This window comes from Girardinichthys multiradiatus, chromosome 22, assembly GCF_021462225.1.
Source record: "Girardinichthys multiradiatus isolate DD_20200921_A chromosome 22, DD_fGirMul_XY1, whole genome shotgun sequence".
Taxonomy (NCBI): Eukaryota; Metazoa; Chordata; class Actinopteri; order Cyprinodontiformes; family Goodeidae; genus Girardinichthys; species Girardinichthys multiradiatus.
Genome location: NC_061814.1, coordinates 33,866,752 through 33,878,801, shown reverse-complemented (window position 1 = coordinate 33,878,801; position 12,050 = coordinate 33,866,752). Strand labels below are relative to the sequence as shown.

Below are 12,050 nucleotides of genomic sequence, written 5' to 3'. Positions count from 1 at the left end.
TTGATGTTCCACGACAGTGATCTCAAAAATCCATTAAAGCTGCTTTAAAAACGAATAAAAAACTGACCTCTTCCACACGGGTCCCTGCGAAACTGGACAGAGGGACACAGTGCTTATGTCTCTTTGCGGGCAAACAGACATAACTCTTCAAATTGGATCCAAGAGTGTCATACGATCACGCGGTCATATGCACTAAGTTAAGTAGGAATGAAATACTGTATGTGTATCCGGTAGTCATTCATGAACGAGGCTAATTAAGGTACGAGCGTGGCTTGACTTTCTCTCTGAGGTCTACAGAAGCAAACTGTATTCCAGAGAGTTCCCGGCAGAGACCCTGTCTCTACAACGGCAAGTGGAGCAGTTTTCCCGGTCCGAAGGAAGGACAACGGGACCGCATCACCATGGTTACAGCAGTAACGTACAGTTTGGCCGGCCGACAGAGCGAGCTGCCCACCCAACAGCTACGGAGGTTAGCTGCAAACTAACCCTTTGTTCACTGTGGATGCTTTCTTCAAACTTCGTCGCCCGTTAAACACGTTGAGAATTAGTCATCCAGAAGGATGGTTTTATTCAGCAGGTCATTCTTTAAAATATTATTTTATTACAATAATATTTTATCTGATCTTGCATTGTGAAGGGTTGTCTGAAGGTATGCAAATTATTGCCTAAGTGAGTTTCAAGACTAACTTAACTTCACTTCCACATCCTTCAAGATAATCCTTGGTTCTCAAACATAAATAACATTGCATGGTAATGTTGCATCACTCTTTTGGTCATGGTTTTCAACCTTCATTGATCAACTTATATTGTACATAGCCTATTAGTCTTCTTTATTCTTTAATTCTGCTTGGTAGTTTAGTTGGATTGTTTTAGCATAGAAAAGAGTTTGATTGAAATACGTTTGACTTTGAGTTGACTTATTTTTGTTAATAAATTCTTGTATTTTAAGAAATTGTTTGAATTCATTCCATGTGTTTGCAGAGTTTTGCTGTTCAATAATGTCAGAGCTTGGCTCATCCCTTTCAATTTTGTCCTAATACCACCGCCTTATTAGGCTGGTATTCACAGGACAACCCTTAACAGACCGAAATATTATTTAATAAAATATTTAATATATTCCTATTAAATATATTCATATTCATAATTACAACAGATGCATGTAAATTTATACTATATCAATACTTGCCTCCGTAGAATGATCAGCATTTATAATGTCATACACCGACTTAGCAGCTTCCTCCTTAGCTTCTCTCTTTGTTTTTCCCGAGGCTTCTGGGTATTCCTTGTCACCAACTCTAAACTTACACCATCTAATTAAAAAAGTATGTTTATGAATTTCAAATGGTAAATTCATAGTATAAATGAAAAGTGCACCAATGTGGTTGACTCACTGAGTTGCATTAAGGTGTCCAGGTCGTGCTCTCTCTACTGGTGTTACATTCACCCTGTTTCTTTGACCGTACTGATTAAGCCAACATATGTAGTTGATATTGGAATTACTAACAGGTGACAAAGATTCAGCTGAATTTCCTGCCTGTCAAGACAAGAGTTAATAGTCATTTAGGAATCTAAATGATTCTTTTGAATTCTCTCACGCAGTTTTGAGTAGCAGAAAAGTGGCACCTTACCGTGTCCTCATGCGGGTCCTTACGCAGACATTTCAGGGCATTTTGGGCAGCATTTAGCTTGGCATCCTGCTTGCTCTTTCCCACACCAACGGGATAGGGTTTGCCATCTAGGACAACTCTCTGAGTGAATCTTAAAAAAAATGGTCAAAGTTTAGACAAAATCTTTCTCTATGCCATTCATGTGTACACTACCTCTTTTATCCATTAGATGGAAATATTATTCAAAAGATTCATGACTGTGCAACGTTCATAACACACTAACTTTACACTTATTTCCTGTGAGAGTACAGGAAATAATAGACCAAGACAAAGTAGTGCATAGCGAAGTGGAGGAAAAACAAAACATGACACAGGAAATATTCTCTGATGTTCCCTGACAAACTTCTGAATCCTTCACAGAATGGCTGGATTTATACTGACATTAAATTACACACGATTAGGCGCTATTTACAAACTATCTGACTTCTGGAGGCAAGATTTTATTTAGGGGTAGTAGATTAAACTGGGTTAAATACATGTGGACACCACACTTTTTGATTTAATTGGTGAACACATTTCAAAACTATAAATAATTTTCATTCCACTTCACAATTACGCACTACTTTGTATTGGTCCATCTAAAAACAATGCAAATGTAACACACGGGGGTTTGTAGCAATACATACAAACGTTTTTCAGGGCACTGTACACTGAAAACCTCCACTGTCTGGCCTCTACTGATTTTGTGGGTTGGTCTTCTTTGATGGTGTAGTCAAAGGTTAAGTCTTTTTATATGAACTCACCTGGAATATGAGTTTATCCCACCAGGCTGCCTTTTGTGACTACAATACATGTCTGGAAGTAAGTGTTGCAGTGGGGACTTAGATAAGCAGAAGGTGAGTGAATGAACTCTTTTTGTTCATTGCATTATAATTAAAAAAGGACAACTGCTTGTTTTCGACTTTTCAACAGATGACAGTTTAATTGACTGGATATGACATAGTTATAAAGGTCCACTTGGATGATAAGTTTATTTTCTATAAACGTTTTCTATACCACGATGAGACAAGTTAAGTCACATAAAAATAGACAAAAACAACATTTATCTCTGAATGAATACAATTACACTACAATGAGTTATGATAAATTACCATATTAGAATGACTTGGACTGGCTGATTCCAGCAGTTCTGACTATCTTCCGCACTAAACTACACCGATTACCTGCTGGTAGACAGGCTTTAAATTACATCCTAAATGCTGCCTAAACGCCTCATTCCCCCAAAATATAATTATTAACACTTACTCTTTATTATGGTCGGGGCCCCTACTGCCAAGGTCCTCATAAAACAGCTTCAGACGGCCTTTCTGTGCATAGGTGTTGAGATTGGAAATGGGGTTTCCAGTGTCCATGAGGTCTATCATAGGCAGTAAACCGCTGCCTGGTTCTCTCTGTCTGTTCTCTGCTCCAGCGTCGGCCTATATTCGACATCAGTTTCGATTCAGCTGACTTTACTTTCAGAAGTTTCGATTCTGTCATCCGGCTACGTGGATTGATTTCACTAGAGGCACCGAAACTGAGCACTGCAGCCGTGAAAAACGGAACTTCTTTGAGTAGAGATGGATATATCTCCCAGTAATATGCATAAGGTTAGGGAATATATGATGTAGAAGTAAGAAAATATGTTTTTTCTATTTTCTTTTTTCCTTACATACCTAGATCTGGAAAAATGCTCAAATGTGTCAGGACGCAACTATTTGCCTTAAAATAAATATTGCTCCCCCTAAAACTCCAGTTTCTACAGAGTTTGCCTTATTCTCAGTACTATTAAACCAATAAGTCATTTACAAAGCCTATTTGATTGCATTTCCGGTGCCCTGTGGTTGAATGGAGACCAGACCAGAATATTAATTTGGGGACCCACCTCCAATTAAGCCGCCCTGCCCCTCCAACATTTCTGAAATAGAGGTAAAAGTTATAGTAAAATATAGTTCAATGCTCTATTAAATCAATTTTATACTTTTCCAGACTGAGTATGAACAAGGTGATGCACTTGGTACAAAAAATAACGACCAACTCCATAATTGCAGATGGTTTTATTCTCCAGTTTGGTCTTTAATTATAATAAGAAAGGTTGCGATGCAACATGTTAAAAACATTCAGACATTTTTTGGGTTAAAATTATCTTAAGCTAACATTTAAACAGCCAAAACATGATTTTTTTGTTCATGTAATTTATGTTGAAAGCCTCTCCTGATAAAACTGATAAATCCATTATTTCCCTCCTACACGTAAATTCCAGACACATAAAACTTAATAACAAAACACATTTTTTCATCATTGGTTCATGATTATCAGGGTAAATATTCCTCAAAATGCAAGAGCTTACTGATTTGATGTGAGAACATGTGAAACACTGAGGAAATGTAATCTGAACTTTAATGTTTAAATGTTAATTTGTATGACAAAATCATGAGCATGGTAAATTAATTTAATGGCACAGAAAATTACAAGATATGTAAGAAACTAAAAATTTTTTTAACTGAATTGTAAAATTTTCACCCACAGAAAATTCTCATAAAAATAATCTGAATGTGAAGTCACACAAAATGCTTAGGCAGGTATAATTACATTTACATAACAGTAAATTAGCTTAAAACGTATTTGAAATTTATATGGATATATTTATGACATGGAAATTCCCATCACTAAGCCTTGGTGCTATGCACAGATTAGGAGCATCATAAACACTTCTTGCAAAAAAAGTGTTAAAACTCAATTATATCTGGAGAGGTTCAAGCAGAGCAGGGGTGGGGATGTAAGCAGCGGTCAGCAGGGGTCATCTATCAGTCAGCCAATCAGAGACTGGCTCAGGTCTGCTTTTGCATGTCATTCATCTCACATTGTTGCCACTACAGCTCAAAACCGAAGCTTCACTGCAGAAATAATTACTATTGTTTGCAAAGAATATATACAATTAGTAATTTATGCAGTTTAGGACAAAGCATACACAGACTGCAGTGATAAAGAAAGCAAAACTATCATTTTGCATGGATTGTTTTGCAGCAAAAACACACCGGAGTGCCAATGAAAACACTTCAAACCCCATAGCAATGTGTAACGTCTTCATATTGTGAATTATTGGAGCTGACATGCCCTTTAAAACTGGCTGACTGATAGATAACCCCATTTATTGCTGCCCGCATCCCCACCCTCTGCTCTGCTCGAACCTCTTCAGATACAGGAACGTTTCCTTGCACATTTATTGCAAGAAGGGTTTCAGATGCCTGAATTTACATGGTTACAGGTTACTTTGCTCCTTTACAGCTGTTGATCTCTTTGCATCCACACTTTAATGAAAAGCATCTTCTTACCTGCTTTGACAGCCAATGCTCTAAAATAATCACGTTAAAAACCGCAACATAATAAAAGAGACCTACTGTTTAACCTGATAAATCTTTGTGCTATATGCTGAATGACCCAAACACAGATTAAAACCACAACAGAAATGGAAATATAACATATTCAGAAAAACAAAATAGAGTCAAATTAAAAGAAAGGAAGAATATTTAATTATATCTACCCAGACACAGAGCCAGCAGCAGGTATATATACACTCATCTACATAAATATTATTAATTTTGTTCTTTCATTCATTTATTCAAACCATTTTCCTGAGCACACTTATACAACCAACAACTTTGATGCATTTAAAAAAAGAACTGGCTGCACATGTTTGAATTTATTATGGATTATTTCCTCATATATACACACACAGGCATAGTTACACATGCAGACTCAAATATATACATACACCCTCATTAATACTAAGTTAAATGTCCCAAACAAGTTACACCTGCACCATTTGGTTTTGTAGCTATTAACAAGTTTCTCATATAACTACCTGGATATTTGACCCCATTTCTTATCAGAAATGAAGGTAATTTCAATTGGTTAGTTTTTTGGCACAGACCTGTTTTTAAGCATAGCCCAAAGATTGTCGCTAGGGTTGAGGACAGGCTTCTCCAGAAGCTTAGCGTTGGACCATCTTTATCTTTTTCCTTAGCCAGTTTTTATTTGTGTTTGGGGTCTTTTCTGGAAAATCCTAACCTGCCTAGTTGTTGATTTGAGGTGAAACTGAAGAATTTGGAGTTAGTCTTCCATTTTCATTATTACATCCACTTTGTAAAGTGCACAATTTCCCCTGGCAGCAAAATCAACCCTCAGCATGATGCTGCCACCTCCATGCTTGACAGCTGGTGCAGTGTTCTTTGGCCTGAAAGCCCCACCATGTCTCCTCCAAACAAACGTCTCGTCATTGTGGCCAAATAGCTAACTTTTTGCTCCATCTGACTACAAATGCTTTCTTAAGAAGGACTTTGGATCATCTATGTAGGAAGCTGCATATTTCAGTCAAGCTCAAACATTTTGGAGCAGATATGTGTTTCTGCCTCAGATCATGTTGATGCTAATCTTGCTTTACTGTAGACAAGGACACTGGTGTTCTAGCACTTTCCAGTTTACAATAGGCTTGTTTCCGTACATCCTGACCAATTTCAGAGGGTTGACTTTGGGCCCAACTCGACAATGATCCCAAACAAACATAAAAAACCTGTTTTTCATGTGTGAAAGGATAAAGAAGGCTTACAATAAGATTCTGGAATGACCTCAACTATATTGAAGATTTATGGACTTTGCTTAAAACCTGGTCTGTGCCAGGAAACCAACCAATTTAAATAAACTCAACTCTTTCTGCAAAGACGAGTGGTCAAATATCCAGGCAGAGTTTTACCAGAAGCCTGTTGATGCTTACAAAAACTGTGTGGCTGAGGGACAACTTTCTAAGAGACATTTAACTAAATATTAGCTATTATATTATATATTAGCTGGGTTTATGTATATATTTGAGTTTGTATGACTTTGACTCTGTTTGTTTGGATGAAAGAAAAACCGCAATAAATTCAAATTTTTGCCTCTAAATCTTGTTATTAAAAAAATCTGAAGTTGTGGTCATATTATCACTCCTCCCAGAAATGGTTCAAATTAATTATGAATCTCAAAATGCAAGACATTTCTGCAGATCCATGGTGTATGTAAACTTCTGACCTGCAATGTGTATAACATATAAAGGAGGTGCCAACATCTAAGGCACAAATGTGTCATATGTCTTTTTTACCACATTAAAATGATTTCACATGTATGTGATTTTGTTATAAAAGCAAATATTTAGACATTCAAGTTTAGATTTTAAATGTGCTTAAATAAAGTCAATAAGCTCAAGCATTAAGAAATATATTTTATCTTTTAAAAGCAGTTTCACTGCATGAGTTAAAAGGCTCTGAGTCCAACAGACTTGGGCGCTAAATTAATAATCGATCCTTGTGAAGGCTCCAAGTGTTCATGTGAAGTAATCAGACAGTTTTACTGTCACGCTGCTTGGTTTTCAGCTCTGCAAGTGATTTTTTGTACTCTTCTAAATCTGTTTTTATTTTACTTGCTTCCGGTCGTTCTTCTGCTTTATCACACAGCATTGACATAATCATGTGGCCCTGAAAGAAAAACATAACATCAATACTACATGGCACATTCAATGTATTATGTTCTCTTTTTTTTAAGTATTTTTTAAATCGTGTGTATTTGTAAGTGTATCTTTTGAGCCAGGTCTGAGATAAATTTCATTATGGTGACATAATGACAATAAAGAAACTTGAATACAGATATTAGGATTTATAAAGTTCCCATAAATTGAACTAAAAGGCTGTTGTGACCTTTTGCTAAACAGGGTTCCTACACATTTTTCATGCCCAAGTTCATCGAAAAACACCATCCACAAGTTTCTCACAATAGTTTACTGGGGTTTAGGCCCAGCCCTCCTGACAGAACTGGTTGAACTGGATCAGGTCTGTAGGGTGCCTTGGTGGCACACACCTTTCCACCTCTGAAGACTTCTTTTCTAAGGGACTGAGATCAGAGCTTTGTGATGGCCACTCCCAAAAAAAAAAAACTTTGCCCTTGTGTAAGTGATTTGATGGTATGGAAGGACATTTTGTATTCAAGCTTTAACTTTCTGGCTGATGACTTGAGAAGTTGCTTCAAGGTTTCCTCATACTAAAGCAACATCTTTCCTAATGATCCCTCCTGTAACAAAAACCACAACATGATGTGAGCTCTGGTCTTTTTGCTTCTGAATGTAACGATGGTCATTATGGTCAAACACTTCAAATTTCTATTGAAAATAAGATCTCTGTCTCTAAGTGTGTCTGCAAAATCTAATCTGTTTTTTTTGCATTGCTTTTGGAACAGAAAAGTATTTAATTGTTCCAGACTGTTTTGCCTTTAGTTTAGTAACGGACAAAACTCTAATCATGCTTTATAAATGCAGTGCTTTTCCATTGATGTGCCACAATACAACTTGACTTTAATATTGGTTGCATTTAGCAACCAATATTTTGGATTTTGAATTACTGTCTGAATGCCCACACCTTAAAAAAGGCCATTTCACTACTTTTTCGACTTTAGTCTACTTTAAATTCAGGTTGAAAATGTGGTTCTGTCATCCTTAACCCTCTTATGACCAGAATTACATAAAAACCACCAGGATTTATTTTGAATTAGGGCTGTAGAACTGAATGTTGCACCTTCAGGCATCAAGAAATTGTAGTATGAACCAGATTTAAGGAGGTCCATTGCTCTCCTCCTGATGTCATGTCTGATTTTTTTTCATTTTTGCATTATGTCACGCAAGGTTTGTTTGAAAAAAACATTCAGGAAGGAATTTGATCTTTCTTCCTTTTTTTGGTCTATCTCGATAGATAGATAGATAGATAGATAGATAGATAGATAGATAGATAGATAGATAGATAGATAGATAGATAGATAGATAGATAGATAGATAGATAGATAGATAGATAGATAGATAGATAGATAGATAGATAGATAGATAGATAGATAGATAGATAGATAGATAGATAGATAGATAGATAGATAGATAGATAGATAGATAGATAGATAGATAGATAGATAGATAGATAGATAGATAGATAGATAGATAGATAGATAGATAGATAGATAGATAGATAGATAGATAGATAGATAGATAGATAGATAGATAGATAGATAGATAGATAGATAGATAGATAGATAGATAGATAGATAGATAGATAGATAGATAGATAGATAGATAGATAGATAGATAGATAGATAGATAGATAGATAGATAGATAGATAGATAGATAGATAGATAGATAGATAGATAGATAGATAGATAGATAGATAGATAGATAGATAGATAGATAGATAGATAGATAGATAGATAGATAGATAGATAGATAGATAGATAGATAGATAGATAGATAGATAGATAGATAGATAGATAGATAGATAGATAGATAGATAGATAGATAGATAGATAGATAGATAGATAGATAGATAGATAGATAGATAGATAGATAGATAGATAGATAGATAGATAGATAGATAGATAGATAGATAGATAGATAGATAGATAGATAGATAGATAGATAGATAGATAGATAGATAGATAGATAGATAGATAGATAGATAGATAGATAGATAGATAGATAGATAGATAGATAGATAGATAGATAGATAGATAGATAGATAGATAGATAGATAGATAGATAGATAGATAGATAGATAGATAGATAGATAGATAGATAGATAGATAGATAGATAGATAGATAGATAGATAGATAGATAGATAGATAGATAGATAGATAGATAGATAGATAGATAGATAGATAGATAGATAGATAGATAGATAGATAGATAGATAGATAGATAGATAGATAGATAGATAGATAGATAGATAGATAGATAGATAGATAGATAGATAGATAGATAGATAGATAGATAGATAGATAGATAGATAGATAGATAGATAGATAGATAGATAGATAGATAGATAGATAGATAGATAGATAGATAGATAGATAGATAGATAGATAGATAGATAGATAGATAGATAGATAGATAGATAGATAGATAGATAGATAGATAGATAGATAGATAGATAGATAGATAGATAGATAGATAGATAGATAGATAGATAGATAGATAGATAGATAGATAGATAGATAGATAGATAGATAGATAGATAGATAGATAGATAGATAGATAGATAGATAGATAGATAGATAGATAGATAGATAGATAGATAGATAGATAGATAGATAGATAGATAGATAGATAGATAGATAGATAGATAGATAGATAGATAGATAGATAGAGACAATAGTGATTAGTACCTCTTGGGAAAAGTTATAAAGAAATCCTTGAGGAAGCTTCTGGTTTCTGACATCGTCCCAAATCTGTAATTCATGCAGTGATAAAAAAAGGACAGTTATTTATTTGGGTTGAAATTAACAAGCATGATCATTTTAAATAACAGCAAAAATCCCTCATAAATGATGCTCCCACTGCCTCTTTAATTAACAACAACTACAGCCTTCTTGGAGATGTAAACTGCTAATAAATAGAACATTTCTCCAAATATTTTCTCTGTAAGGTTTCATATTGTCCCAAACAGTGAATGGAAACATGTCATGTTATATTATAACAGTGTTATAATATTTTACAGTGTAAAACATTCATTTATAGATGAACAAATCCAAAGTTACAAAATATATATATTTTTTTATTTGACTTTGAAAATTATTGCCACACCTAAAATTCCTGCAAAATAAATGACCACAAAATAATTTATACTTCATTTTTTATGTTGATAAGAGTGTCTGGGAACTTTTATTTAATAATTATCAATGCATCATTTTCTCTTTCCCTAATGTTAAAATATGATGTGGCACAGAGACCCATTTCTCTGTAATGCTGTGGGCCTGTATCTCCTCCAAAGGACCTGGACAACTTATTCGACTGCATGGCATGCTGAAATCTTTAAAATACCAGAAGATTTTAAATAAAAACCTGATGAACTCTCCCAGAAACCTGAAAAAGGGTCATAATCTCCCAACCCATAGGTCCAGACCAACAAAGAAATTATTTAATAGATGCAAAAACAACCTTACCTCATTCTTCTCGTGGACAGTAGATATGTTCCAAAGGAGTTCAAAAACTATCAACCCCAAGGCAAATATGTCCACCTTTCGGTCATAAAGCATCCTGCCCCTCTGTTTTAAACAGCATTTAACACCATTAACAAAAAGGAGCTTCACCTACTGACACATTTCATGAAATATTGAAGTGAAATTGCTTCAGCTCTTCTCACCTGCTCAGGAGCCATGTAAGATGGAGTCCCTTTGTACCCTCTTCTCTCTTTCTGGTTGTCTTCATCATCTTCAATCTCAGACGTGACGAGACCAAAGTCTCCGATCTTCACTGTGGCGTTCCGGCTGAACATGATGTTAGCGGGCTAATATGCAGTTATATGAGACATGTACAAACGTAGTTCAGAATTTGCACAAATTTGGACCAAACTTTCACTGGATTTTATTGAGGAGTATCAGATTTCCCTCCTATTTTAGAACTAGGCAACACTTTATTTTGGCCTATCTCAGTGGTGTCCGCTTGTTGTATTTAGCCATGTTTAATATATTAATAAAAAAATAATCACTGGATATTTTACCAAATAGTAAATGGAATAAACTTGTATAGTGCTTTTCCAGTCATACTGAACACTCAAAGCGCTTTGTTCTACAGCTACATTCACCCAATCGCACTCACTAACCCACACATTTTCAACTTGAGGCAAAGTGCCTTGCCCAGGAGCACATCGTGGCAGAAAGAAGCTGGAATCGAACCCACAACTTTCAGATTGCATGATGACTACTCTTCCCACTGAGCCACAGTCGCCAAAAAGCAATGCAGAACATGTGGTTATTTACAAATACTTTGTGTTGTACCTTACATTTTCGATTGCAAGAAGATTTAGTTGTTAATGCTTTTTGTCTAATTAACACAAAAAGCCTCCATCTGCATCGACCACTTGCGCCAAAGAAGTATCCTTCTTTAAATCGCTGTTGGTGGGCCGCCCAAAATCAGTCCAGAAGCTGCAAATTGACCCAGGGCTGCACTTTAGAGACCCCTGGATTATCTCATAAAGTCAACTAAAGTCTGTGGCATGTGACAAAATATGAATAAAAGAGGTATGAATATTTTACAAGGTTCTGCATCACTGTATCTCTTTAGCTCCGTGTCGGCTGTAGTTTTAGGTTCAGGTGAAACCAACCATCTGCCTCACCTTCAGGTCTCTGTGGATTAGCTTTTTGGAGTGAATGTGCTCAACTCCGCTGACCATTTGCAGTGCAATGGTCAGACTTTCTTCTCTTCTCTTGAAGTCTCTCAGGGATTTTTTGGAGTTCTGGATGTTTTTCTCATCTATCCAAACCCTCAGTGTTTTAATCTCACATAACTCCATCTGAATGTAGAGGAACTTTGCAGACAAGTCAGCGGAAGACCTGCAGAGTA

The 12,050-nt window shown here is 35.5% G+C and overlaps 1 protein-coding gene across 1 annotated transcript in view; it reads right to left on the bottom strand.

Moving 5' to 3' along the window:
* LOC124858948 overlaps positions 1-12,050 on the bottom strand; it is a 30,946-nt gene that overhangs the window by 12,976 nt on the left and 5,920 nt on the right. Inside the window, exons 13-21 of the mRNA XM_047351291.1 lie at positions 11,824-12,040; positions 10,852-10,995; positions 10,652-10,753; positions 9,875-9,937; positions 7,025-7,156; positions 2,913-3,085; positions 1,629-1,758; positions 1,392-1,534; positions 1,187-1,310 (exon numbers count right to left, since the gene is read on the bottom strand). Of these exons, the coding sequence (XP_047207247.1) occupies positions 1,187-1,310; positions 1,392-1,534; positions 1,629-1,758; positions 2,913-3,085; positions 7,025-7,156; positions 9,875-9,937; positions 10,652-10,753; positions 10,852-10,995; positions 11,824-12,040 (1,228 nt within the window). The remainder of the gene's footprint in view (positions 1-1,186; positions 1,311-1,391; positions 1,535-1,628; positions 1,759-2,912; positions 3,086-7,024; positions 7,157-9,874; positions 9,938-10,651; positions 10,754-10,851; positions 10,996-11,823; positions 12,041-12,050) is intronic.